This window comes from Giraffa tippelskirchi, chromosome 4 (assembly GCF_054371585.1).
Source record: "Giraffa tippelskirchi isolate mGirTip1 chromosome 4, T2T-mGirTip1v1.2.pri, whole genome shotgun sequence".
Taxonomy (NCBI): domain Eukaryota; kingdom Metazoa; phylum Chordata; class Mammalia; order Artiodactyla; family Giraffidae; genus Giraffa; species Giraffa tippelskirchi.
The window spans coordinates 13,188,127-13,214,209 of record NC_137278.1 but is presented as its reverse complement, the minus strand read 5'-3'; the positions used below and the strand labels follow the sequence as shown (position 1 = coordinate 13,214,209).

General features: G+C 39.9%; 2 protein-coding genes and 1 pseudogene across 3 annotated transcripts; all 3 read right to left on the bottom strand.

The window, feature by feature from the left end:
* Positions 1-1,930: 1,930 nt before the first annotated feature.
* On the bottom strand, positions 1,931-3,352 carry LOC145545582 (olfactory receptor 1L8-like; annotated as a pseudogene). Its single transcript, XR_014082156.1, has one exon. The product of XR_014082156.1 is annotated as an olfactory receptor 1L8-like (transcript).
* Positions 3,353-14,706: 11,354 nt separating this feature from the next.
* On the bottom strand, positions 14,707-15,663 carry LOC145547163 (olfactory receptor 1L8-like). Its single transcript, XM_081595992.1, has one exon. The coding sequence runs from the start codon at positions 15,649-15,651 to the stop codon at positions 14,707-14,709; it is 945 nt and encodes a 314-aa protein (XP_081452118.1). The 5' UTR covers positions 15,652-15,663.
* Positions 15,664-23,416: 7,753 nt separating this feature from the next.
* On the bottom strand, positions 23,417-24,373 carry LOC145545107 (olfactory receptor 1L8-like). Its single transcript, XM_081588828.1, has one exon. It carries the CDS (start codon positions 24,359-24,361, stop codon positions 23,417-23,419), a length of 945 nt encoding a protein of 314 aa, XP_081444954.1. The 5' UTR covers positions 24,362-24,373.
* Between the last annotated feature and the right edge of the window lie 1,710 nt (positions 24,374-26,083).

Here is a 26,083-nt window from a genome sequence, read left to right as displayed (position 1 = left end):
ACAAATCACTTTAACTTTGCAGTTGGTTTGGTAATGTGTGTCCCCCAACTTTGTGATTTTTCAAGATTGCCTTGACTGTTCAAGGTCATTTTCATTTCAATTCAAATTTTAGAATTGGCTTGTCTGTTTCCATGGACAATAACCAAGATTCTTTGCCTAGGCTTTGAGCAAATGAGTGAAATCAAGGTCTTCACTCATAAGGTCTAAGTAGAGGCAACATGGTCACATTGGATGTAGGGTGTAGACTATGCTTAGGTGAGAAGATCATGAAGGACACGTTAGAATGGCCCCTTGCTTCTCACCAAAAACGCCTGATGGCAGTAAAACAGTGAGATATGTCCTCAAAGTTTCAATAGTTTTGGTACTGAGAACGCTGTATCCTATCAAATGATCATTCAAGTGAAAGAGCCAAACAATGATGTTTTTCTAATTGCAACACCTAGAAAGTTTCCCTTCAGCTGAATTTTACAAAGAATGTCTTTCACCATTGCACTGGTCATCTGATAGTAGTCTTAAATTCCACAAGCTACAAATATTTATTTGAACAAATTCAGACATTACCAATGTGAATCAAGAAGTGGAAATTCTCTCCCTCCCTCCACTCTTCCATTCTTACTCCAGTGACAGTACACACATACATATTCATATAATAGTTATTACTTTTTGCCTATTCTCTGCAGCATGCAGGATCTTCCTTCCCCAACCAGGGATTAAACCTGAGCCACCTGCAGTGGAATTTTGAAGTCCCAACCACCGAACTGCCATGGAAATCCCATGTTCATATAATTTTTTAAAGCATAATAGATTAATGCTTTTACACTTTGTTCTACATCTTTATTTCTTAAATTTCTTTTCAAAGAAGTAATAGAGATCTGTTTGATTCTTTCAATTTGTTGTATATGGTTACATTCTATGTAATTAATCATAATTACTCTGTTTCCTGTTATTAGGATTTTAGGTTTTTGCCAGTTTTTATCTCTTAGACTGAGACACATTGAAAAAAAGCCTCAATATTGTATATACATTTATGATAATATTTTTATAAGTAAGACTTCTAAGAGTGGGAATTTCTAGAATAAAATATTAAATCACGTATTTTTATATACACAGCTTTATGGATAGATGGAGGGAACAAAGTTTCCAAAATCCCCACTGTGGAATGGATAATTTTCAGGTTATCACTGTTGCCTTTGTTCTTTCTGTCCATTAGCATTTTTTATTGTTTGGTAAAAAAATAATTGGAAAAAAACTCATTGGAAAAAACCCTGATGCTGGGAAAGATTGAAGGTGGGAGGAGAAGGGGATAACAGAGGATGAGATGGTTGGATGGCATCACTGACTCAAAGAACATGAGTTTGAGCAACCTCCAGGAGCTGATGATGGACGGAGAAGCCTGGCGTGCTGCAGTCCATGGGGTCGCAGAGTCGGACATGACTGAGCAACTGAACAGAACTGAACTGAAAAAAATAAGAGGGATTTGAAAAGAAATAAAGCCATAGAAATATAATAAAAGAAGGGTAGATAAGAAAAGAATAATAATGAAAACAATTTTTAAGCAAGAAAAAAATTTTTTAAAAGAAAAATAAGGAACTGTAAAAATTCTCAGATTGTGGAAATTAGCTAAAAGGTACATCTTCTCCTCTTCTTCCTTCTCTCTATTCATTCTTTCCTCTCTCAAACATTTTAAAGAACATTCAACATCTATAAATTAAGTAATTATTTTTAGCAATATACGTAAATGTGAAAGATTTTTGAGGATAATTCTCAACAAAAGAGAGAAATCTGTTCAGGAAATATCTGTGGGAAAAGGCTTAATTTAAAGCAACATTTGGAAGAGAGGAAAGTGATGGATCTTCATATGAGAGAGGAGAAATAGTAGTGAAGAACATCAAGATTGTAGCCAGAGGGAGAGCCAACTGATGGACCATCATCAATGGATGTTAAGTGTCCACAATAGCCTTGTCTCCCGTGGTTTGAAAATGCTAACCCCCAGCAGCTTGATTGTTTCCCAAGAATCACAGAAACCAGATTCCCGTGGAGCAGATTTCACATGTGTGTTCATCAAGAGGGTGCTGCCTGAAGACATCCTTCCCACCAGCTTCCTCAGACCCTGTTTCAGGTCTTTGCTTCTTAGGCTGTAGATAAAAGGATTGAGCATGGAGGATAAAATCGTGTGGACAATTGTTGCCATGTGGTCCCTGACCGTGTAGGTAGACACAGGCTGTAAATAAACATAGAAGATACTTCCATAAAAGAGTGCTACCACAGTGAGGTGTGAACCACATGTAGAGAAGGCTTTGCGTTTTCCAGCAGCTGAAGGAATTTTGAGAACCGCAATGAGGATTCGTATATAAGAGAAAACAATGCATAGAAAGGGAGTCACCAAAAAAGCATATGCTTCTGTCATCAACACAATTTCATTGACAAATGTGGGGGAGCAAGACAATTTATCAGAGGGCTGATGTCACAGAGAAAATGATGGATAATATTGGAGTCACAGAAGGTGAGCTGATTCAACAGAAGTATGTGTAGGAGTGAGTGGAGGTGAGGCAGTGAGCAGGAGAAGGCCACCAGCAGGACACAGCGGTGGTGGCTCATGGTGGTGACATAGTGGAAGGGATCACAGATGGCCACATAGCGGTCAAAGGCCATGACTACAAGAAGGCAGCTGTCAGTGTTGCCCAGAGCATAGATAAAATACATCTGGGTCAAACATCCAGCATAGGAGATGGTCTTCTTCTCCAACAGGAAGTCAACTAGCAACTTGGGGACAATGGTTGTTGTATACCAAATGTCAGTGAAAGACAGGACACTCAAGAAGACATACACGGGGGTGTGCAGCTGGGGGTCAGAGCGGATGGCCAGGATGGTGAGCAGGTTCCCTGTTATGGTGACCAGGTACATGGTGAGGAAGAGGATAAAGAGTGGCTTCTGGTCCTCAGGCCGTGAGGAGAGTCCCAGGAGGATGAACTCAGAGACACTGCTGGTTTGGTTGAGTCTTTCCATTGACTTGGGTCTAGTTACACACAAGACATTTTGTTATTTATTATGCTCTGATTCCATAGCCCAAGTAATGATACCCAGCAAGTCTTTATTTCCTCTATTTGGTCAGCATTAAGAGCTGTGCAGGGAAAGCTTGCCACCTCCTGGTGCTTGATGTGGTCCTCCCTCCCCAAATCCATGGGCATCATAAGTGCCTTATGCTGCAAGCTGGAGGGACAAAAGAAGAATTTTTCTTTAAAAATCATCAGAGATGAACCACTCTGATTCAAGTTCCTTAGTTTCTATTCTGGGAAAAGCACTGTTTCCCTTCTGGAAACAGTAATAAATCAAGAAATCTTTGTCCTTCTGTAGTTTATGTTGCAGTTTTGGTCATTAACAAGTAGAATATATAATATGATATCAGGTGGGGAGAGATTTATTTTAAAAAAAATGAGCTGTATAAGAGATGAAGATGACTGGGAAGTTGGGATGGAAGTATTTTTGACAGGGAAGTCACAGAACCATCATTCCCTTTCAAATTCAGTTGTTATAACTAGACTTTAACTTTACATGTATTAGAAACAAATAAAGGCTTGTCAAAATAACCAACAGGGAAATCTAAGAGAAATGCTGAATGCAGTTCAACTGTGTTTTTTTCTCATGTCTGTGCACAGAATGAGGACTTCATTCTCGTTTGCTCATGGGATGCTATCGTCCTCAGACTGTGCAATCTGGGAAGTGTGGAATACAAATGTTAGTGGGAATTTGGTGAATTAATGGGATCGGATGCTGCAGGTTGTAGATGTGAGGAACACCCATGCTGGTCACTAGAAGAAAAGAGAAAGGTTTTGGAACTGAGAATCAGGAAAAATTCTAAAAGCACAAGGTGTGTTGATCAGGCTGAGAACTGGATAGTCTTTTTTTTCCTTTTCCTTTTACTGATGGAGTTTTCTTTCATCAAAATATATGAAATAGAGAACCTTGAGATAAAACTGGAAGGACTTAAAACCAAGTGCCACATGGAACTTTTACTTGGACCTTACCAATATCTCAAATCCATGAGATATTTGAAAGTATAGGGGAGGAAAAGAATAAGGTACTAAACTGGATTGAAGTAGCCAAGTGAGTGGCTGGCATTTGAAGCTCACCTCTGTGTCCAGATGCTTTTCTTTCCTTCCCAGCCCCTCCAGGAGCTGATCTGCACCACATCTGTTCATCAGATCAAGTCTGCTTCTCAGCCAAAGCTCAGCTTCCTCATGTGTCTCCCATGAACTTCTGGGCTGAGTAACAAGGAGAGAGGCAGGGATGGAGGAGGAGCTGATATACTACTCCAAAGGGATAACACGTTTTCCTTCCCTGACCTCAACACCCACTTCTTTCCTAACACCTGGTCCTGGGCTCTCTGCTGCTCTCCCAGCTCCAGATCTCAGAAGGCAGAGATGCCCTGACTCAAGTAGAAGGACTCTCCTGATTGAGGAAGCCCAGCCAGCTTCTCATGAGTCTGAGGTCTGCTCTACTGGCCTCTGGGGCACTTGTTAGGCTGAGGGAGTTGAGGTGTGATGACCTCTCCAGGGAATTTGTCCCTGGAGAGGGAGTAGAGAGCAGGCAGAGAAAGCAGAATGGGAATCACGGCCAGCACTGCTGACTCCAAGTAGACAGGGGACCCCTGAGGCTCCTTGTTTAGACCCTGGGACTAATCTCAGAGCTTCTGAACCTCACTATGACATCTTAGGGTCATGCTTCAGCTTCCCCAACTATGGGTTTTCAAGGGTAGAAATACATTTATCTGGGTGAATATTTTAATTTTGGGGGATTCAGATGTGGATCCAAGTGTAGTCTAGATCCATTCATATTATAGATCAATATGGGGAGGTTGCAGTTTTCAAAGGATTCAATGGGAGATCAATGGTGTGTGTTTTTCCGGTGTCTGTGGAGGCACGTGGATTAGATTTCTTTATGTGTGGGATTAGGTTGATATTAGTGTTTATTTAGGGCTTCCCAGGTGGTGCTCATGGTAAAGAACTCACCTGCCAATGCAGGAGATGTAAGAGATGTGAGTTCGATCCCTGGGTTGGGAAGATTCCCTGGATGAGGGCACAGCTATCCACTCCAGTACTCTTGCCTGGAGAATCCCATGGACAGAGGAACCTGGAGGGCTGTGGTCCAAAGGGTTGCAAAGAGTCGGACATGACTTAGCACACACAGTGTATATTTAAAGCACAGAGTCAGGCAAACTTTATTGTTGTAATTAGCAAAGACATTTCAGAAAAAAATGTATTTCAGAGTTCAATCTCAGAGCAGTATTTTGAGGTTAAGTGTTGAGGAAACAGATACCATTTATTAGCATGCTGGCCTGGCCACTTTGTAGTTAGTTGCTTTTTAGAAGTTACTTAGCCTCTATGCGGAGAAGGCAACGGCAACCTACTCCAGTCCTCTTGCCTGGAAAATTCCATGGACAGAGTAGCCTGATGGGCTGCAGTCCATGGGGTCGCAAACAGTTGGACACGACTGAGCGACTTCACTTTCACTTTTCACTTTCATGCGTTGGAGAAGGAAATGGCAACCCACTCCAGTGTTCTTGCCTGGAGAATCCCTGGGACGGCAGAGCCTGTTGGGCTGCCGTCTATGGGGTTGCACAGAGTCGGACACGACTGAAGCGACTTAGCAGCAGCAGCAGCCTCTATGAGTCTCAGTGTCTTCATCTTAAAATGAGCATAACAGCTCTTTCTGACACCAAAACATGAGATAAAATTTCTTTTTGAGTATTTTGTCATTGTTTAGTTGCTAAGTCATGTCCGACTCTGCGACCCCATGGACCGCAGCACACCAGACTTCTTTGTCCTTCACTATCTCCTGGAGTTTACTCAAATTCATGTCCGTTGAGTTTGTGATGCCATCCAATGATCTCATTCTCTGCCACCCTCTTCTCCTCCTGCCTTCAATCTTTCCCAGCATCAGGGTCTTTCCCAATAAATCAGCTCTTCACGTCAGGTGGCCAAAGTACTGGAGCTTCAGTATCAGTCCTTTCAATGAATATTCAGGGTGATTTCCCTTGGGATTGACTGGTTTGATCTCCTTGCTGTCTAAGGGACTCTCAAGAGTCTTCTCTAGCACCCCAGGTTGAAAGCATTTATTCTTCAGCGTTCAACTTTCTTTATGGTCCAACTCTCACATCTGTACATGACTACTGGAAAAACCATAGCTTTGACTATATGGCCTTTTGTTGGCAAAATGATGTCTTTGCTTTTTAATATGCTGTCTAGGTTTGTCACATCTTTCCTTCCAAGGAGCAAGTGTCCTTTAATTTTATGGCTGCAGTCACTGTCTACAGTGATTTTGGATTTCCTTACCAGGAAAGTAAAATCTGCTTCCAAAATTCATCCTTTCCTGTCCATTTTAGTTCACTGATTCCTAAGATGTCAGTGTTCATTGTTGCCAACTCCTCTTTGACCATGTCCAATTTACCTTGATTCATGGACCTAACATTCCAGGTTCTTATGCAATTTTGCTCTTTATAGCATTGGACTTTACCTTTACCAACAGACACATCCACAACTGAGCGTTGTTTCCACTTTGGCCCAGCCACGTCGTTCTTTCTGGAGCTGTTATAGCCTCCGCTCTTCCCCAGCAGCATATCGGACAGCTTCCAACCTGGTGGGTTTATCTTTTGGTACCATATCTTTTTGCCTTTTCATACTGTTTATGGGTTTCTCGCAGCAAGCATACCGGGATGGTTTGCCATTCCCTTCTTAGTGGACCATGTTTTGTCAGAACTCTCCACTATGACCCGTCTGTCTTGGGTGGACCTAATTGCTTGGCTCATAGCTTCACTGAATTACTCAAGCCCCTTCACCATGACAAAGCTGTGATCCATGAAGGGGTTTTGAGTTTTATACCGAAAATACTGTGTATTATTGTAAACATCATCCACAGCAATGTTATAGGAAATGCGAAACATTTTGCTGCTTGTCAGAACAAAGCACTGTCTCACACAAAACATCTGAGTTGTCTTCTTTAGATTTGAATTTAATTAAAGAATTTTAATCTACATATTAAGAATAAGCACTACAGAGCTAGAAAGCCCTGGGTTTCAGTCCTGCCTCTTGCACTTACTCTTCATGTGGTTTTTGTGTTTCTGTTGTTTCTATTCATTCATCTAACAAGTAGCTATTAATCAGTTTCCAGCTTTATTGAGATGATTGACATAACATTGTGTAAGTTTATGGTGTACAACACAATGATTTTATAGACGTATTTATTGCACAGTGATTTCGACAATAATGTTAGTAACCAACACATCCATAAACCCACATAGTTAAAACATATTCATTTGTTTTGGTGAGAACCTTTAAATCTTCTCTCTCAGTAACTGTCTTTTAAAAAAAAATTTTTTTTAATTGAGGTATAGCTGATGTACAATAGCATGTAAGTTTCAGGTGTACCACATAGTGCCTCAACTATTCTGCTACTGATTTCTTCTAGAGTATTTTTAATTTCAGTAATTGTGTTGTTCATCCCTGTTTATGCTTTATTTCTTCTAGGTCCTAGTTAAATTGTTAAATGATTCTTGCATTCTCTCCATTCTCTTTGCAAGATTTTGGATCATCTTTACTATCATTACTCTGTATTCTTTTACCAGTAGTTGCCTTTTTCCTCTTTTCTTATTTCGTCTTGTGGGTTTTTACCTTGTTCCTTCATCTGCATGATATTTCTGCCTTTTCATTTTGTGAAAGAAGACAATTCTTTTTCCTTTTTAAAAATAATTAATTGATTAACTTTAATTGGAGGATAATTACTTTACAATATTGTGGTGGTTTTTGCCATACACTGACATGAATCAGCCACAGGTGCACATGTGTACCTCCATCCTGAACGCCTCCTCCCACCTCCCTCCTTACCCCATTTATCTGGGTTGTCTCAGAGCACTGGCTTTGAGTGCCCTGCTTCATGCATCAGACTTGTACTGGTTATCTATTTTACATATGGTAATATCCGTGTTTCAATGCTATTGTCTCAAATCATCCCATCCTTGCATTCTCCCACATAGTCCCAAAGGTCTGTTCTTTACATCTGTGTCTTTTTTGCTGCCTTGCATATAGTGTCGTTGTTTCCGTTTGTCTAGATTCTATATATATGCGTTAATATAGTGTATTGATGTTTCTCTTTCTGACTTACTTCACTCTGTATAATATGATACAGGTTCATCCACCTCATTCAGTTCAGTTCAATTCAGTGTCTCAGTCGTGTCTGACTCTTTGTGACCCCATGAACCACAGCACGCCAGGGCTCCCTGTCCATCACCAACTCCCGGAGTCCAACCAAACCCATGTCCATCGAATCGGTGATGCCATCCAACCATCTCATCCTCTGTCGTCCCCTTCTCCTCCTGCCCTCAATCTTTCCTAGCATCAGGGTCTTTTCAAATGAGTCAGCTCTTCGCATCAGGTGACCAAAGTATTGGAGTTTCAGCTTCAACATCAGTCCTTCCAATGAACATTCAGGACTGATTTCCTTTAGGATGGGCTGGTTGGATCTCCTTGCTGTCCAAGGGACTCTCAAGAGTCTTCTCCAGCACCACAGTTTAAAACCATCAATTTTTCTGCACTCAGCTTTCTTTATAGTCCAACTCTCACATCCATACACGACTACTGGAAAAACCATAGCCTTGACTAGATGGAGCTTTGTTGGCAAAGTAATGTCTCTGCTTTTTAATATGCTGTCTAGGTTGGTCATAGCTTTTCTTCCAAGGAGCAAGCGTCTTTTAATTTCATGGCTGCAGTCACCATCTGCAGTGATTTTGGAACCGTGGAAAGTCAGCCACCGATTCCACTGTTTCCCCATCTATTTGCCATGAAGTGATGGGACCAGATGCCATGATCTTAGTTCTCTGAATGTTGAGCTTTAAGCCAACTTTTTCACTCTCTTTTTTCACTTTCATCAAGAGGCTCTTTAGTTCTTCTCTTTCTGCCATAAGGGTGGTATCATCTGCATATTGAGGTTATTGATATTTCTCCCGGCAATCTTGATTCCAGCTGGTGCTTCATCCAGCCCAGCATTTCTCATGATGTACTCTGCAGGTAAGTTAAATAAGCAGGGTGACAATATACAGCCTTGACGTACTCCTTTTCCTATTTGGAAACAATCTGTTGTTCCATGTCCAGTTCTAACTGTTGCTTGCTGACCTGCACACAGGTTTCTCAAGAGGCAGGTCAGGAGGTCTGGTATTCCCATCTCTTTCAGAATTTTCCACAGTTTATTGTGATCCACACAGTCAAAGGCTTTGGCATAGTCAATAAAGCAGAAATAGATGTTTTTCTGGAACTCTCTTGCTTTTTCGATGATCCAGCGGATGTTGGCAATTTGATCTCTGGTTCCTCTGCCTTTTCTAAAACCAGCTTGAACATCTGGAAGTTAACGGTTCATGTATTGCTGAGGCCTGGCTTGGAGAATTTTGAGCATTACCTTACTAGTGTGTGAGATGAGTGCAATTGTGCAGTAGTTCAAGCATTCTTTGGCATTGCCTTTCTTTGGGATTGGAATGAAAACTGACCTTTTGCAGTCCTGTGGCCACTGCTGAGTTTTCCAAATTTGCTGACATATCAAGTACAGCACTTTCACAGCATCATCTTTCAGGATTTGAAATAGCTCAACTGGAATTCCAGCACCTCCACTAGCTTTGTTCATAGTGATGCTTCCTAAGGCCCACTTGACTTCACATTCTAGGATGTCTGGCGTTAGGTGAGTGATCACACTGTCATGAATATCTGGGTCATGAAGATCTTTTTTGTACAGTTCTTCTGTGTATTCTTGCCACCTCTTAATATCTTCTGCTTCTGTTAGGTCCATACCATTTCTGGTCCATACCATTCCACCTCATTAAAACTGACTCAAATGTTATTCTTGTTTATAGCTGAATAATATTCCATGGTGTATATGTACCACAACTTCCTTATCCATTCATCTGCTGATGGACATCTAGGTTGCTTCCATGTCCTAGCTATCGTAAACAGTTCTACAATGAACATTGGGGTACGTGTGTCTGAAAGAAGACAATTTGATTGAAGAAAACTCATCTCAGAGTGTTGTTGAAAAAATTAAGATGACATGAAACAAACTTGCTCATTTTCCAACAAACGTGTCTTCATTTCTGCCCTTTTCCCCTTAGCACTTCAGTATGCAAAAGTTTTGCCCGACCATGCCTTTTGAATAGGATTTCCTTTCTGAGGTAGTGGGACCAAGTTTTATGCTGTCCTGCAAAGGTCTGTCTAGTCAAGGCTATGGTTTTTCCAGTGGTCATGTATGCATGTGAGAGTTGGACGGTGAGGAAAGCTGAGCGCCGAAGAATTGATGCTTTTGAACTGTGGTGCTGGAGAAGACTCTTGACAGTCCCTTGGACTGCAAGGAGATCCAACCAGTCCATCGTAAAGGAGATCAGTCCTGGGTGTCCATTGGAAGGACTGATGTTGAAGCTGAAACTCCAATACTTTGGCCACCTCATGCGAAGAGTTGACTCATTGGAAAAGACCCTGATGCTGGCAAAGATTGAGGGCAGGAGGAGAAGGGGACAACAGAGGATGAGATGGTTGGATGGCATTACTGACTTGATGGACATGGGTTTGGGTAAACTCCAGGAGTTGGTGATGGACAGGGGGGCCTGGCGTGCTGCAATTCATGGGGTCGCAAAGAGTCAGACACAACTGAGTGACTGAACTGAACTGAACTGAACTGAACTGAAGTGGACTGAACTGAACTGAACTGAACTGCCAAGGGAGGAATCTTCCTGAGTCCAGCGTTTTCCCCATGCGTCATTCAGCAGCCATCTTGCTTTGTAAACATAGTGATTCACAATTTTTAAGGGTTATCCTCCATTTATAGTTATAAAATATTGGGCATACTGCCTGTCTGAACAATATATCTTGTAGGTTATTTGTTTTCTACATAGTGGTTTTGTTACTCTTAATTCTCTACACCTGTCTTGGTCCTCACCCCCTCTCTCCTCACTGCTTCTTCTTTGTAACCGTGAGTCTGTTTCTTTTTTGTTATTTTCAATAATTTGTTTTATTTTTTATAATCACATATGAGTGATATCATACAGTATTTATGTTTCTCTGAGTGTTTTCTTTCCCTTAGGGGAAATTGTTTTATTTAGTTTTCCTTTTTTATTCAATGAAAGATTCTTTTGAGTCTATAGTGCTTTACAAATTTCAAAAGTTTCATGTACATGATTTCATATAATTCCATAATAACCTTTTAAAAATCTTGATCTCTATATTTCTCCTCTCCACTTCTCTCACTCCATTGGTAGCTACTAGTTCTTTTGCGATATCTGTAAATGTGCTTCTTTTTTGCTTTATTCACTAGTTTGTTGATTCTTTAGATTTCATATATGAGTGACGTCATACAGTATTATAAGTTTACTGAATTCATTTATTAGTTCTAACAGTTTTTTGGTAGTTTCATTAGGATTTTCTACGTATTGTGTCTTGTCATCTTCAAACAGTGACAGTTTTACTTCTTTTGCAATTTGAATTCCTTTTATTTCTTTTTCTTTTCTGACTGCTGTGGGTAGGACTTTCCAATACTATGTTGCATAACTGTGGGAAGACTGGGCATCCTTACATCAAGATCCATTACATCTTGTTTGTAATCTTCAAGGAAATGTTTTCTGCTTTTCATCACTGAGTGTGTGATTGTCTGTCAGTTTGCCATTGTTGTTCAGTTGCTAAGCTGTGTCTGACTCTGCAATTTCATAGACTGCAGTGTGCCAGGCTTCCCTGTTCTTCATCATCTCTCAGAGTTTGCTCAAACTCATATTCATTGTGTAGATGATGCCATCCAACCATCTCATCCTCTGTCACCCCCGTCTCCTCATGCCCTCAATGTTTCCCCATATATGGCCTTTATTATGTTGAGGTATGTTCCCTCTATATTGATCTTGTTTATAGTTTTTTAATCATAAATGAATGAGGACTTTTGTCAGAAGCTTTTTCTGGATCTACTGAGATGTTCATATGGTTCTTATGCTTTATATTTAATATGAGACACAGTATATGTGTATAACCAGTTGCTCCCACTTAACGTATTCCATGGGTCCTACTCTCCTCTTTAAATTATGTTAGCACTTTGCCAAAAATGAAATGACTATATTAATAAAGATTTATTTCTAGGTCTTCTATCTTTACATTGCTGTATGTATTTTTTCCTATATAAATGTTACACAAACTAATTACTTCACCTTTGTAGTACATCTTGAAATTTTTTAATGTGTGTGCTCCAACTTTGTGATTTTTCTTCAGGATTGTATGGGCTTCCTTGGTGGCTCAGATGGTAAGGAGTCTGCCTGCAATGCAGGAGACCCAAGTTCGAGACCTGGGTCAGCAAGGTCCCCTGGAGAAGAAATCCCCACTCCAGTATTCTTGCCTGGAAAATCCCAAGGATGGAGGAGACTGGCGGGTTACAGTTCATGGGGTCGCAAAGAGACGGACATGACTGAGCGACTAACACTTCATGGCTGATCCAGGCCATTCTCATTTCCATTCAGTTTTAGAATTGACTTATTTCCAAAGACAATGACCTTTACCCACACTTGGTGTATATTGTGTAGACTCAGAATTTGCTCCCCTAAAGCCTGAACAGTGGCACCATGGCTATATTTGGTATAGGGTATCTATAAACTGTGGTTAGGGGGAAGTGATCACAAAGAACACATTAGAACAATCTTTTGTTTTTCACTGAAATCACTTGATGCAGTAGAACAGTGAAATATGTCTCTAAAGTACCAGAAGTTTTGGTACTAAGAATAGAAGAATTGATGCTTTTGAACTGTGGTGTTGGAGAAGACTCTTGAGAGTCCCTTGGACTGCAAGAAGATCCAACCAGTCCATCCTAAAGAAGATCAGCCCTGGGTGTTCATTGGAAGGACTGATGTTGAAGCTGAAACTCCAATACTTTGTTTGGCCACCTCATGAGAAGAGTTGACTCATTGGAAAAGACACTAATGCTGGGAAGGATTGGAGGCAGGAGGAGAAGGGGACGACAGAGGATGAGATGGTTGGATGGCATCACCGACTCGATGGACATGGGTTTAGGTAAACTCCGGGAGTTGGTGATGGACAGGGAGGCCTGGCGTGCTGCGGTTCATGGGTTCTCAAAGAGTCGGACACGATTGAGCAACTGAACTGAGCTGAACTGAATGAAATTATGATTTAAATGAAGGAGCCATGCAGTGATGTTTTTCAGATTTGCAAGAAAGTTTTTTTCAGCTGGTAACTTATAAAGAAAGTCTTTCATCATTGCCCTGGTCATGCAATTTACTAATACTTTTAAATTCCATGTGCTATGAATATTTATTTGAAGAAGTTCAAACATTACAAATATGTACCAAGAAGTGGAATTTCTCTCCCTCTCAGTCCTCTCCTCCCCTCACACTTCCATTTTTATTTCAGTGACTATTCAAATATATATCACATAATTTAAAAAACTATAATGGATTCATCCTTTTATACTTTGTTACACTTAATTTTTTCTACTTAATGACATTTCAAGAAAGTAACAGAAATCTGTTTCATTTTTTCAGCCTTTTAAATATTGTTACATTTTACATAAAAAAACACAATTTCCTCATTTCCTATTAATAGAGTTTTAAGCTTTTGCCAATTTTTATCTGTTATAAACTGAGACTGACTAAATAAAATCTCAGTACTCAATATACACTTATGATAACATTCCTTCAGTTAGACACTTGGGTGCTGAAGTCTCTAGAATACAGTCTTAAATCATATTTTAAACATACAGCTTTAGAGACAGATGGAGACAAGAAAGATTTCAACACCCCACTATGGAATGGATATTTTAAAGTCACCACTCTTGATTCCTGTTCTTTCAGACCATTAACATTTTTAATTGTCTGTTAAGAAAAAAGAAATTGAAACTAAGCTACAGCAATGTAATGAAGGAAGGATAGAAAGATAAGAGAATATTAAACTTGAAAACTTAGTATTTAAAAAAGAAGAAGTTTTAGAGGAGAAAAAAAAGGGATTATAAAAGTCCTCAAATGAGAAAATTAGCTGAAATGCATCCCTCCATCCTCTTCTCCTTTCCCTTCTCTCCTTTCATTCTCCTTCTTTTAAACATTTTCAAAGACAGTCAACAGCTACAAATTAAGAAATTATTTTTTTAGCAGTATACTGAATTTGAAGGATTTTGGAGATAATTCTTAATAAAAGAGAGAAACTAGTTCAGGAAATCTATGTGGGAAAAGTGAAAGTTAATTGCTGTGTCCGACTCTTTGTGACCCCATGGACAGTAGCCCGCCAGGCTCCTCCGTTCATGGAATTCTCCAGGCGAGAATACTGGAGTGCATTGCCATTTCCTTCTCCAGAGGATCTTCCCGACTTAGGGACTGAACCCAAGTCTCCTGCATTGTAGGCAGATTCTCCATCGTTTGAGCCACCAGGGAAGCCCACTGTGGGAAACGGATTAGGTTAAAGCAACATTTGAAAGATGCGATGTGATGACTCTTTGTAGAAAAGAGGGGAAATAGTGGGGGAGAGTATCATGATTTAATCACAGGCAGAGCCAGTTAATGGGCCATCAGCAAAGTATGTAAATGCCCACAATACCTTGCCCCACATGGGTTAAAAATGCTAACCTCCAAGAGCTTGCTTGTTCACCAAGAACCAGTAGAAACCAGGTTCAAATGGGGACGATTCCTTTGTGTGTTCATCAAGAGGGTGCTGCCTGGGGTTTCCTCCTGCCCACCAGCTTCCTCAGACCCTGTTTCAGGTCTTTGTTTCTTAGGCTGTAGATAAAAGGGTTGAGCATGGAGGACAGAATTGTGTAGACAATTGTTGCCACGTGGTCCCTGACAGTGTAGGTGGACACAGGCTGTAAATAGACGTAGAAGATGCTTCCATAAAAGAGTGTCACCACAGTGAGGTGCGAACCACATGTGGAGAAGGCTTTGTGTTTCCCAGCAGCTGAGGGGATTTTAAGAACTGCAACGAGGATTTGTATATAAGAGAAAGCAATGCATAGGAAAGGGGTCACTAAAATAAAAGATCCTTCTATCAATATCACAATTTCGTTGACAAATGTGGGGGAGCAGGACAATTTTATCAGAGGACTGAGGTCACAGAGAAAGTTATGGATAATATTAGAGTCACAGAAGGTGAGTTGATTCAGCAGAAGTGTATGTAGGAGTGAGTGGAAGTGAGGCAGTGAGCAGGAGAAGGCCACCAGCAGGACACAGCGGCAGTGGCTCATGGTGGTTACATAGTGGAAGGGGTCACAGATGGCTACATAGCGGTCAAAGGCCATGGCTGCCAGAAGGAAGCTGTCAGTGTTGCCCAGAGCATATATAAAATACATCTGGGTCAGACACCCAGCATATGAGATGGTCTTATGTGACAGGAAGTTCACCAGCATCCTGGGGACAATGGTTGTTGTAAAGCAAATGTCAGTGAAAGACAGGACACTCAAGAAGACATACATGGGGGTGTGCAGCTGGGGGTCAGAGTGGATGGCCAGGATGATGAGTAGGTTCCCTGTTATGGTGACCAGGTACATGGTGAGGAAGAGGATGAAGAGTGGCTTCTGGTCCTCAGGCCGGGAGGAGAGTCCCAGGAGGATGAACTCAGAGACACTGCTGGTTTGGTTGAGCCTTTCCATTGACTTGGGTCTATTAATAGTTATATACAAGAAGGTTTATTATTTCACATGCTCCAATTCCATATCCCAAGTCATGAGAACCCAGCAAGTCTTTCTTTCCTCTATTTTGTCACCATTAGCCACTCTGCAGAGAAAGCATGTTACCATTATTGTTCTTGATGTGGTCCTTCCTTCCCAAATCCATGGGCATCATAAGAGCCTTATATTGCAAGCTGGAGGGACAGAAGAAGAGTTTTACTTTAAAAAATAATGAGGTGAACCTCTTTGATCCCAGTTCCTTAATTCCTATTCTGGAAAATTCCTATTTCCTTCTTGGGAACATAGCAATAAAACAGAGAGATGTTTCCGTTGAGTTGTTCATTTTGTAGTTTGGGAGACAGATCATCAGCAGAGTAGGTAATATTATATCAGGTAGGGATAAATTTTTTAACAAAATACAAGAAAATGGAGGTGACTGGGGAGTAGGGGATATTTTAGATATTGAAGTCACAGGACCCTCATTCCTTATCAAAGCAAATTCAGTTGGTATACTAGGTCTTGGATGGAAATAACCATTTTTCAAAATAACCAACAGGGCTCATCTCAAAGGAATGTGGAATCCGGTGCAATGGTGTTTTTTTTTCTCTTGTCTGCACACAGAATGAGAAGTTCTCCCTCTTTAGCTCATGGGATATGATCGTCAGTCTATGCAGGTCTTCCCTCTTTCATAAATCCATTTTCCTTTTTTTAAATTCCTGTTGTAAATCACATTTGTATAGTATGGACATCCATTTTTGACTCTTCAATGCATTTCCTTAAAATTCCCCTTTCATATGTTTATCCAAAAATATCTGTGAGAAACATGTCTACATACATGGTCTTTTGGTCATATCTAGTCACCCAGCAATGGACATCAAAATGGCCTCTGTTTCTTACTACAGCAAAAGTTCTATAATGAGAGATCATGCATCTACAAAGTGCTCTAACAAAGTGCTTTAAATCAAGATTTCAGAGTCAGCATATCCCCCCAATACCTTGTGAATAGACATATCACTTAGGGATTTTGATACATTTTGAGATATTTGGGTATTTATACATTCTTGGCTACAGTAAAAATCTCAACATACATACTTTCATATCATATATGACATGAAACACACATATCATCAAAGTGTTTAAAATAATTTCTTTAGAGGCAGCATATCCTTTCATACATTTTGAATGCACATTGGTATAAAAGTATATTGATATATTATCATATTAATTAATTGAAAAAATAAGTGCTTACATTTTAGTTTTAAGTTACCCCAAAGATTTTTAAACCTCAGTTACTTCATGTGTGATATTGAACAAAAACATCCACATTCTCACGAGGGGTTATTGAGATAGCACATTTCAAACACCTCAAGACAAGCATATTATGAACACTCAGGAGAAGCTGCTGATACTTATCAATCCCCGTGTCACCCTCCCTCATTTTCTATTTCTAGAAGGTCTCAAAATCAACTCATTCACATGTGTAAAGACAAGCATATTATGAACACTCAGGAGAAGCTGCTGATACTTATCAATCCCCGTGTCACCCTCCCTCATTTTCTATTTCTAGAAGGTCTCAAAATCAACTCATTCACATGTGTAAAATATCACATCCTGCACTGCGAAATTTTCAGGCTAATTTTATGATTTTGTAAGATTTTACAGAAGAAAGGAAAAGACCCTGATGCTGGGACAGATTGAGGGCAGGATGAGAAGCGGGTGACAGAGGATGAGATGGTTGGATGGCATCACTGACTCAATAGACATGAGTTTGAGCAAACTCAGGGAGATGGTGAAGGACAGGGAAGCCTCGTGTGCTACCGTCCACGGAATCGCAAAGAGTCAGACATGGCTTAATGACCGAGCAACAGCAATGGAAGAAATATTTGTTTTGTTTCAATGCATTGAGCTTTGAGTGAATCAGTAATTAAAGTTAATTAGAATAAACCACGGAGAAGGCAATGGCACCCCACTCCAGTACTCTTGCCTGGAAAATCCCATGGATGGAGGAGCCTGGTAGGCTGCAGTCCATGGCGTTGCTAAGAGTCGGACACGACTGAGCGACTTCACTTTCACTTTTCCCTTTCATGCACTGGAGAAGGAAATGGCAACCCACTCCAGTATTCTTGCCTGGAGAATCCCAGGGACGGCGGAGCCTGGTGGGCTGCCATCTATGGGGTCGCACAGAGTCGGACACGACTGAAGCGACTTAGCAGCAGCAGCAGAATAAACCAATATTTGTTGAAAATTTATTACACGTCAAGCTTATGACATTCATCTCACTAAATTCCATAATAAGAAATTGGGAAGCACGTGTTATTAAATGGGAGAATGAGGCTTATAGAGGTGAAACAATTTGCTCAAGGTCACTAAGAAATTGAATCGCAATCAGGATTTAGACACATTCAGATTTCTGACTCACTCTAAGCTTGTGCTTTCAAACGTTACGCTACCCTTCCCCTAGGTTTGGTATATTTATCCTCTGTCACAATCAGTCACAAATAATCAATCATGCACTATTTCCCTCATTTTGACAATTTCCTAACATGAAATACTTCTCTATTGCCCTTAATCAACAAGCTTTCTTCGCCCACGTTCTGAATCTATCCTTGTAGTTGCAAGAGAGGTGATTTAGCTTTCTTTGTTGCTGAGATGGTAGAATTTGAGTATTTGAATATTCATGATTAACTGACCAAAATCATGGGCTTTTATGACGGATGTGTCTGGAGTGTGGAGCTGTGGCCATGTGGTGACAGTACCCTGAAGACAAAAAATGGGGTTTGATTTGTCCTACATCACCTGCTCACAAGCTGGTTCTTGACATTTTAAGAATAACAAGGGAGACACCGTGTCTGCAAAGCAGTTTGTCACACACAAATCAATAGCACTTTGCTTCCATCAAAACTTATGTTATAGGTAGCCTAGAAGTCCAACTGGATGGACTTAAAACCAAATGCCATATAGAAGTTTTACTTGGAGTATATGACTTCTTAATCCATAAAATATTTGAAAGTATCCAAAGAGAAAAGAGTAAGGTACTAAGCTGGGTTAGAGTAGCCCAGTGGGCGGCCAGTTTCCTGAAGCTCACCTGCGTGTCCAGATGCTCTTCTTTCATTCCCAACCTCTCGGAAGCTGATCTGCACCATGTCTGTTCATCAGGTCATAGTTTGCTTCTCAGCCAAAGCTCAGCTTCCTCGTGTGTCTCCCATGAAATGGGAGATGCTCTGACTCAAGTAAGAGGACTCTCCTGATTGTGGAAGCCCATCCAGCTTCTCATGAGTCTGGAGTCTGCTCTGCTAGCCTCTGGGGTGCTTGTTAGGTTGAGGAATTTGTGGTGTGATGATTTCTCAGGGGATTTCATCCTGGGATCACTGTAGGCAGAAAAGCACAAAGGGAATCAGAGCTAGCTCAGCTGACTTCAAGGGGACAGGGGGCCCCTGAGGCTTCCTCTTTAGCTGTTGGGACTAATCTCAGAGCTAATGAACCTCAGTGTACCATCTCAAGGTCAGGCTTCAACTATATTTTATCAAGGGTAGAAAAATATTCATGTGGGTGAATATTTTCATTTTGTTGAAAATAGGTGTGGACCAAGGTGTATTCTAGAACCAGACAGATCATGCATAAATAAATATGCAGAGTTTTCCAATTTTAAGGGGGTCAATTGGTGGAGATCAACGGTGTATATGTACTTTCCAGTATCCGGGGAGGCACGTGGATTAGATTTTTTTTTTCAGGGTGGGATTAGGCTAATGTGAATTTACGTACGTTTAAAATCACAGAGTCAGGCAAATGTTGCCATATTTAGCAAAGAGGCTTTGAGAAACATGTATGTATTTAAAAGTTTAGGCTCAAATCAGTGATTTGAAGTTGTATTGAGGGAAAGGAGATACTTATTACAGTGCTAGCCTACTCATTTAGGAGTTGCTTTTAACAAGTGACTTAGCCTCTATGAGCCTCAGTTTCTTCATCTGAAAAATCAGGATAGCAGTTCTTTCCGGCACTGAAACCAGAAATAAAATTTTCTTTTGAGCTTTATATAGATAATATTGTGCGTTTTGTTAAACATCATCCACAAATATAGGAAATACGACACATTCTGCTACCGTCCTCACGGTAAACCACCGTCTCACACAAAACATCTGCGTCTTCTTCCTTACCTTTGAGTTGAGTGTAGAAAGCTGAATCTCCTTACTAAGAGTGAGCACTACTGAGGCAGAAACCCCTGGGTTTGAGTCCTGCCTCCTGCACTTACTCTTCACGTGGCCTTCATCTTCCTCTTGTTCCCATTCATTCACCTAACAAATATTTAATTATTACTTTCCAGCTTTATTGAGATGATTTACATATAGTATTGTGTAAGTTAAAGGTATACAACACAGTGGTTTGAGACGTATTTATTAAGCACAGTAACTACCACAATAATGTTAGTTAACACATCCACAACCTCACATAGTTACAACTCATGTGTTTTGGCGAGAACATTTTTTCTTGCACAGCCTGGTAAATATTATTTTCCTTAAAAAAAATTTCATATTAGAGTATATTCGATTTACAATATTGCATTAGTCAGATGTAAGCAAAATGAATCAGTTATGCATATACATATATCCACTCTGTTTTAGATTCTTTTTCCATATAGGCCATTACAGTGTGCTGCGTAGAGTTGTGTGTGCTATCGGTGGGAACTTTTGAATCTGCTCTCTCAGCAACTGTCTTTAAAAAAAATTTAAAAATTGAGGTATTCTTGATGTGCAATGTGTTAAGTTTCAAGTGTACAATGTAGTGATTCTCATTTTTAAAGATTGTACTCCATTTATAATTATTATAATATAAACTATTGGGTATATTATCTGTGCTGAACAATACATGCTTGTATAAATAGATCATTTGTTTTATACATGGTGGTTGGTAACTCTTAAACCTCTATCCCTATTTTGCCCCTTTTCTACTCTGCCTCACTGTTAACCTAGAGTTAGTTATCTGTATCTGCTTCTTTTTTGCTATTTTCAATAGTTTCTTTTATTTCTACATTCTACATATAAGTGATATCATACAGTATTTGTCTTTCTCTGTTTTCTTTTTCTTAGGGGAAAATTGTTTTACTTAGTTTTCCTTTGTTTATTCAATGAGAGTCCTTCAGTTCTATAGTGCTTAACAATTTTCAAAATTTCACATACACGATTTCATATAACCCTATAATTGCCCTTTTTAAAATTCCCTTTTCCTATATTCCCCTTCATGGATCACAGCCTCATCATAGCAAAGGGTTTTGGGTGACTCAAAAATTATTTAAGAGATGGGAATACCAGGCCACCTACCTGTCTCCTGAGAAATCTGAAAGCAAGTCAAGAAGCAACAGTTAGAACCAGACATGGAACAGCAGACTGGTTCCCAACTCGGAAAGGAGTACCTCAAAGCTGTATTCTATCACCCTGCTTATTTTACTTATATGCAGAGCCCATCATATAAAATGGCAGGCTGAATAAATCACAAGCTGGAATCAAGATTGGTGGGAGAAATGTCAATAACCTCAGCTATGCAGATGATACCACTCTAATGGCAGAAAGTGAAGAGGAATTAAAGAGCCTCTTGGTGAAGGTGAAAGAGGAGAGTGAAAAAGCTGCCTTGAAACTCAACATTCAAAAAGCTAAGATCTTGGCATCTGGTCCCATCACTTAATGGCAAATAGGAGGGGAAAAAGTAGAAGCAGTGATGTACTTTATTTTCTTGAGCTCCAAAATCATTGAGGATGATGACTGCAGCCATGAAATTAAAAGATGCTTGCTCTTTGGAAGGAAAGTTACAACAAACTTAGACAGCTTATTAAAAAACAGAGATGTGACTTTGTTGACAAAGGTCTGTATAGTCAAAGCTATGGTTTTTCCAGTAGTCATGTATGAATGTGAGAACTGGACCATAAGGAAGGCTGAGTGCCGAAGAATTGATGTTTTCAAGTTGTGGTGCTGGAGGAGACTCTGGAGAGTCCCTTGGATAGCAAGGAGATCAAAGCAGTCAATCCTAAAGAAAATTAACAGTGAATATTCACTGAAAGGACTGCTGAAGCTGAAGCTCCAATACTTTGGCCACCTGATGCAAAGAGCCGACTCATTGGAAAAGACCCTGATGCTGGGAAAGATTGAAGGCAAAAGGAGAAGGGAGTGACAGAGGATGAGATGGTTAGATAGCCTCACCGACTCAAGAGACATGAATTTGAACAAATTCCAGGAAATAGTGGAGGCCAGAGGAGCCTGGCGTGCTGCAGTCCGTGGGGTCGCAAAGAGTTGGAAATGACTCAGTGACTGAACAACAACAAAAAGGAGGTGATCACATTAGAATGACCTCTTGATTCTCACTGAAAACACTTGATGCAGTAGAACAATCAGATATGTCCTTAATATTCCAGAAGTTTTGGTACCTAGAATGCTGTATCCTATCAAATTATGATTCAAGTGAAAGAGCCAAACAATAATGTTTTTCATATTTGCAAGCACCTAAAAAGTTTCTCTTCAGCTAGTATTTTACAAACAGTTTTTCACCATTGCATTGGTCATTTGATATATTAATAGATTTCAATTCCATGAGCTATAAATATTTATTTGTACAAATTCAGATAAATGTGTATGAAGAAGTGCAATTTCTCTCCCTCTGTGTCCCTCCCTCCCTTACACTTCCATTCTTATTCCAGTGACTATATAGATATATAACATATTATTTTGAAAACTACAATGAATTCATACTTTCATACTCAAGTCTACTTAATATTTCTATTTAATGACATTTCAAGAAAATAACAGAGATTTGCTTGATATTTTCTGCCTGCTGCATATTTTTATATTAGATAATTAATCACAATTAGTTTCTCCAGTCCTTATTGATAGGATTTTAGGTTTTTGCCAAATTTTTATCTGTTATAAAATTGATTGACTAAAATAAATTGTCTGGAATCAATATCCACTTATGATATTGATAATATACCTTCAAGTCAGACTCAAGAGTTGGAGTTTCTAGAATATGGTTTAAATCATATATTTTAAACATGTAGGTTTAAGGACAGACAGAAGTAATAAATGTTTCAATATCCACACTATGGAATGGAAGTTATCATTCATGATTCTCATTCTTTCTGGCCATTAGCATTTGGCAATTTTGTGCTAAAAAAATAAGAAATTGAAAAGATATAAAATCATAGAAATATAATAAATAAGGAGAAAGTTAAGAGAATAGTAAAAGTGAAAACTTAATATGTAAGCCAAGAAAAAGTTTTGGAAGAGAAAATTAAGGTGTTATAAAAAATCCTAATATTGAGATAATTAAGTAAAATATACTCCATCTTCTCCTTTTCCTTCTCTCCATTCATCATCTCCTCTTTCAAACATTTTCAAAGACAATCATCAGCTATAAATTAGGTAATTAGTTTTAGCAATTTACTGAAATTGAAGAATTTTGGAGGATAATTCTTGATAAAAGACAGAAATTAGTTCAGGAAATATCTGTGAGAAAAGGCTTATCTCAAAGCAGTATCTCTCAGATGCAATGTGATGAATCTTCATAGAAAAGAGGAGAAATGGTGAGGGGCTATATCATGATTTAAGCTGAGGCAGAGCCAACTGATGGGTCTTCATCAATGGATGTAATTAACCACAATACCTATTCTCACATGGGTTAAAAATGCTAACCTCCAAGAGCTTGCTTGTTCACCAAGAACCAGTAGAAACCAGATTCAAATGGGGACGGTTCCTTTGTGTGTTCATCAAGAGGGTGCTGCCTGGGGTTTCCTCCTGCCCACCAGCTTCCTCAGACCCTGTTTCAGGTCTTTGTTTCTTAGGCTGTAGATAAAAGGGTTGAGCATGGAGGACAGAACTGTGTAGACAATTGTTGCCACGTGGTCCCTGACAGTGTAGGTGGACACAGGCTGTAAATAGACGTAGAAGATGCTTCCATAAAAGAGTGTTACCACAGTGAGGTGCGAACCACATGTGGAGAAGGCTTTGTGTTTCCCAGCAGCTGAGGGAATTTTGAGAATTGCAATGAGTATTCGTATATAAGAGAAAGTAATGAATAGAAAGGGTGTCACCAGAAGAACAGGTCCTTCTGTCATTATCACAATTTCATTGATTAATGTGGGGGAGCAGGATAATTTCATCAACGGGCTGATGTCACAGAGAAAATGATGGATAACGTTAGAGTCACAGAAGGTGAGCTGATTCAGCAGAAGTATGTGTAGGAGTGAGTGGAAGTGAGGCAGTGAGCAGGAGAAGGCCACCAGCAGGACACAGCGGCGGTGGCTCATGGTGGTGACATAGTGGAAGGGGTCACAGATGGCCACATAGCGGTCAAAGGCCAGGACTGCCAGAAGGCAGCTGTCAGTGCTGCCCAGAGCATAGATAAAATACATCTGGGTCAGACATCCAGCATAGGAGATGGTCTTATGTGACAGGAAGTTCACCAGCATCCTGGGGACAATGGTTGTTGTATACCAAATGTCAGTGAAAGACAGGACACTCAAGAAGACATACATGGGGGTGTGCAGCTGGGGGTCAGAGCGGATGGCCAGGATGACGAGCAGGTTCCCTGTTATGGTGACCAGGTACATGATGAGGAAGAGGATGAAGAGTGGCTTCTGGTCCTCAGGCCGGGAGGAGAGCCCCAGGAGGATGAACTCAGAGACACTGCTGGTTTGGTTGAGTCTTTCCATTGGCTTGAGTCTGGTTAAATACAAGATATTCTGTTATTTCACATGCTACCATTGCCCAAATCATGATAACCCAGCAAGTATTTGTTTCCTCTATTTGGTCATCATTAACAGCTATTCAGGCAAAGCTCATCACTCTCATGGTTCTTGATGTGGACCTCCCTTCTGAAACCCATGGGCATCATAAGTGCTTTATGTTGAAAGTTGGAGAGACAGAATAAGAGCTTTCCCTTAGAAGTCATCAGAGGTGGACCTCTTTGATTCAAGTTCCTTAGATCCCAATCTGGGGAAAGCATTGTTTCCCTACTGGGAACATAGCAATTCAACTGTGAAATCTTTGCTGTTTGTGCCATTCATGTTGTAGTTTGGGTGACAGATTATCAACAAACAGAATATGTAATATAATATTACAAAAAAACTCTACATCTGCAGAATGTTTTTAAAAAGTGTTTTATGTCAATTTCTTAAAGTCAGCATATTCACCCCTGCCTTTTCTGTAGACATATTCCATAAGAATTTCAATCATTTTTAGATATTGGTTATTTGTAGATGGTTGGTTACCATAAAAATCTCTACAGTGAACATACTTGTATCAACAAAGTGTTTAAAATCATTTTTTTAGAGGCAGCACACTCTCTCACACATTTTGAACATACATTGGTATACTGTGAGTGCATGCTCAGTCGCTTCAGTAGTGTCTGACTCTTTGAGACCCTATGGACTATAGCTGCCAGGCTCCTCTGTCAGTGGGGTTCTCCAGGCAAGAATATTGGAGTGGGTTGCCATTTCCTTTTCCATTGGTATAGTACATTGATGCATTAATATATTACTTCATTGAACAAATAGATACTTACATTTCAGTCGTAAGCTACTAAAGAGTTTTTAAACCTCAGTTACTTCATATGTAATACTGGACACAAATATCTACATTCTCATGAAGGTTTAGTGAGAGAAGGCAGTTAAAACACTTGGAAGAAAGACAAGCATATTGTAAACATCCACGAGAACATGTTGATACTCATCAATCCCTGCGTCATCATTCCTTATGTGCTATTTCCAGATATTCTCAAAATCAATTAATTCACATGTATAAAATATCACATTCTTCATTGCTGAATGGTCAGGCTAATTTCAGGATTTTCCAACATTTTATGGAAGAACACCTTGTTTATACCTTGAGCTTTGAGTGAATTAGTAGAGTTAATAATAATATCTGATTATTTATTGAAAAGTTATTACATGCTACATTTACTCACTACTTCTCCTCAAAAGAGGAATTGAGAGGTATGTGTTTTTATCAGGCAATTGAGGCTTACGGAGGTGAAGTGGTTTGTTCAAGGTCCTGAAGGAAGTGAGTAGGAATTAGGATTTGAATCCTACACTGATTTCAGACACACTCTAAGCTCATGCTCCCAAATGTTATGCTACCCCTTCTCTAGGTTTGGTATATTTATTGTCTGTCACAATTTGGCACAGGCACTGTTTTCCTCATTTTGAAAATTTCCTACATGAGTCACCCTTCTACCCTTTTAAACTGACAAGTCTTTCTTCCTCCATGTTCTTACAGTCACAGGTCAACAAGAGAGTTGATCTACATTTCTGTATTGAAGAGATGGTGGAATTTGAAAATTGGAATATCCTTGATTAAAGGGCCCAAATGAGGCAGAAATAATTAGCCATGCTTGACTGGGGTGTGCCTGGTGTGTGGAGCTGTGACTGTGCCGT

Coding starts and splice junctions, on each gene's coding strand:
- LOC145547163 (XM_081595992.1), bottom strand. CDS start 15,651: ATGGAAAGGCTCAACCAAACCAGCAGTGTCTCTGAGTTCATCCTCCTG.
- LOC145545107 (XM_081588828.1), bottom strand. CDS start 24,361: ATGGAAAGACTCAACCAAACCAGCAGTGTCTCTGAGTTCATCCTCCTG.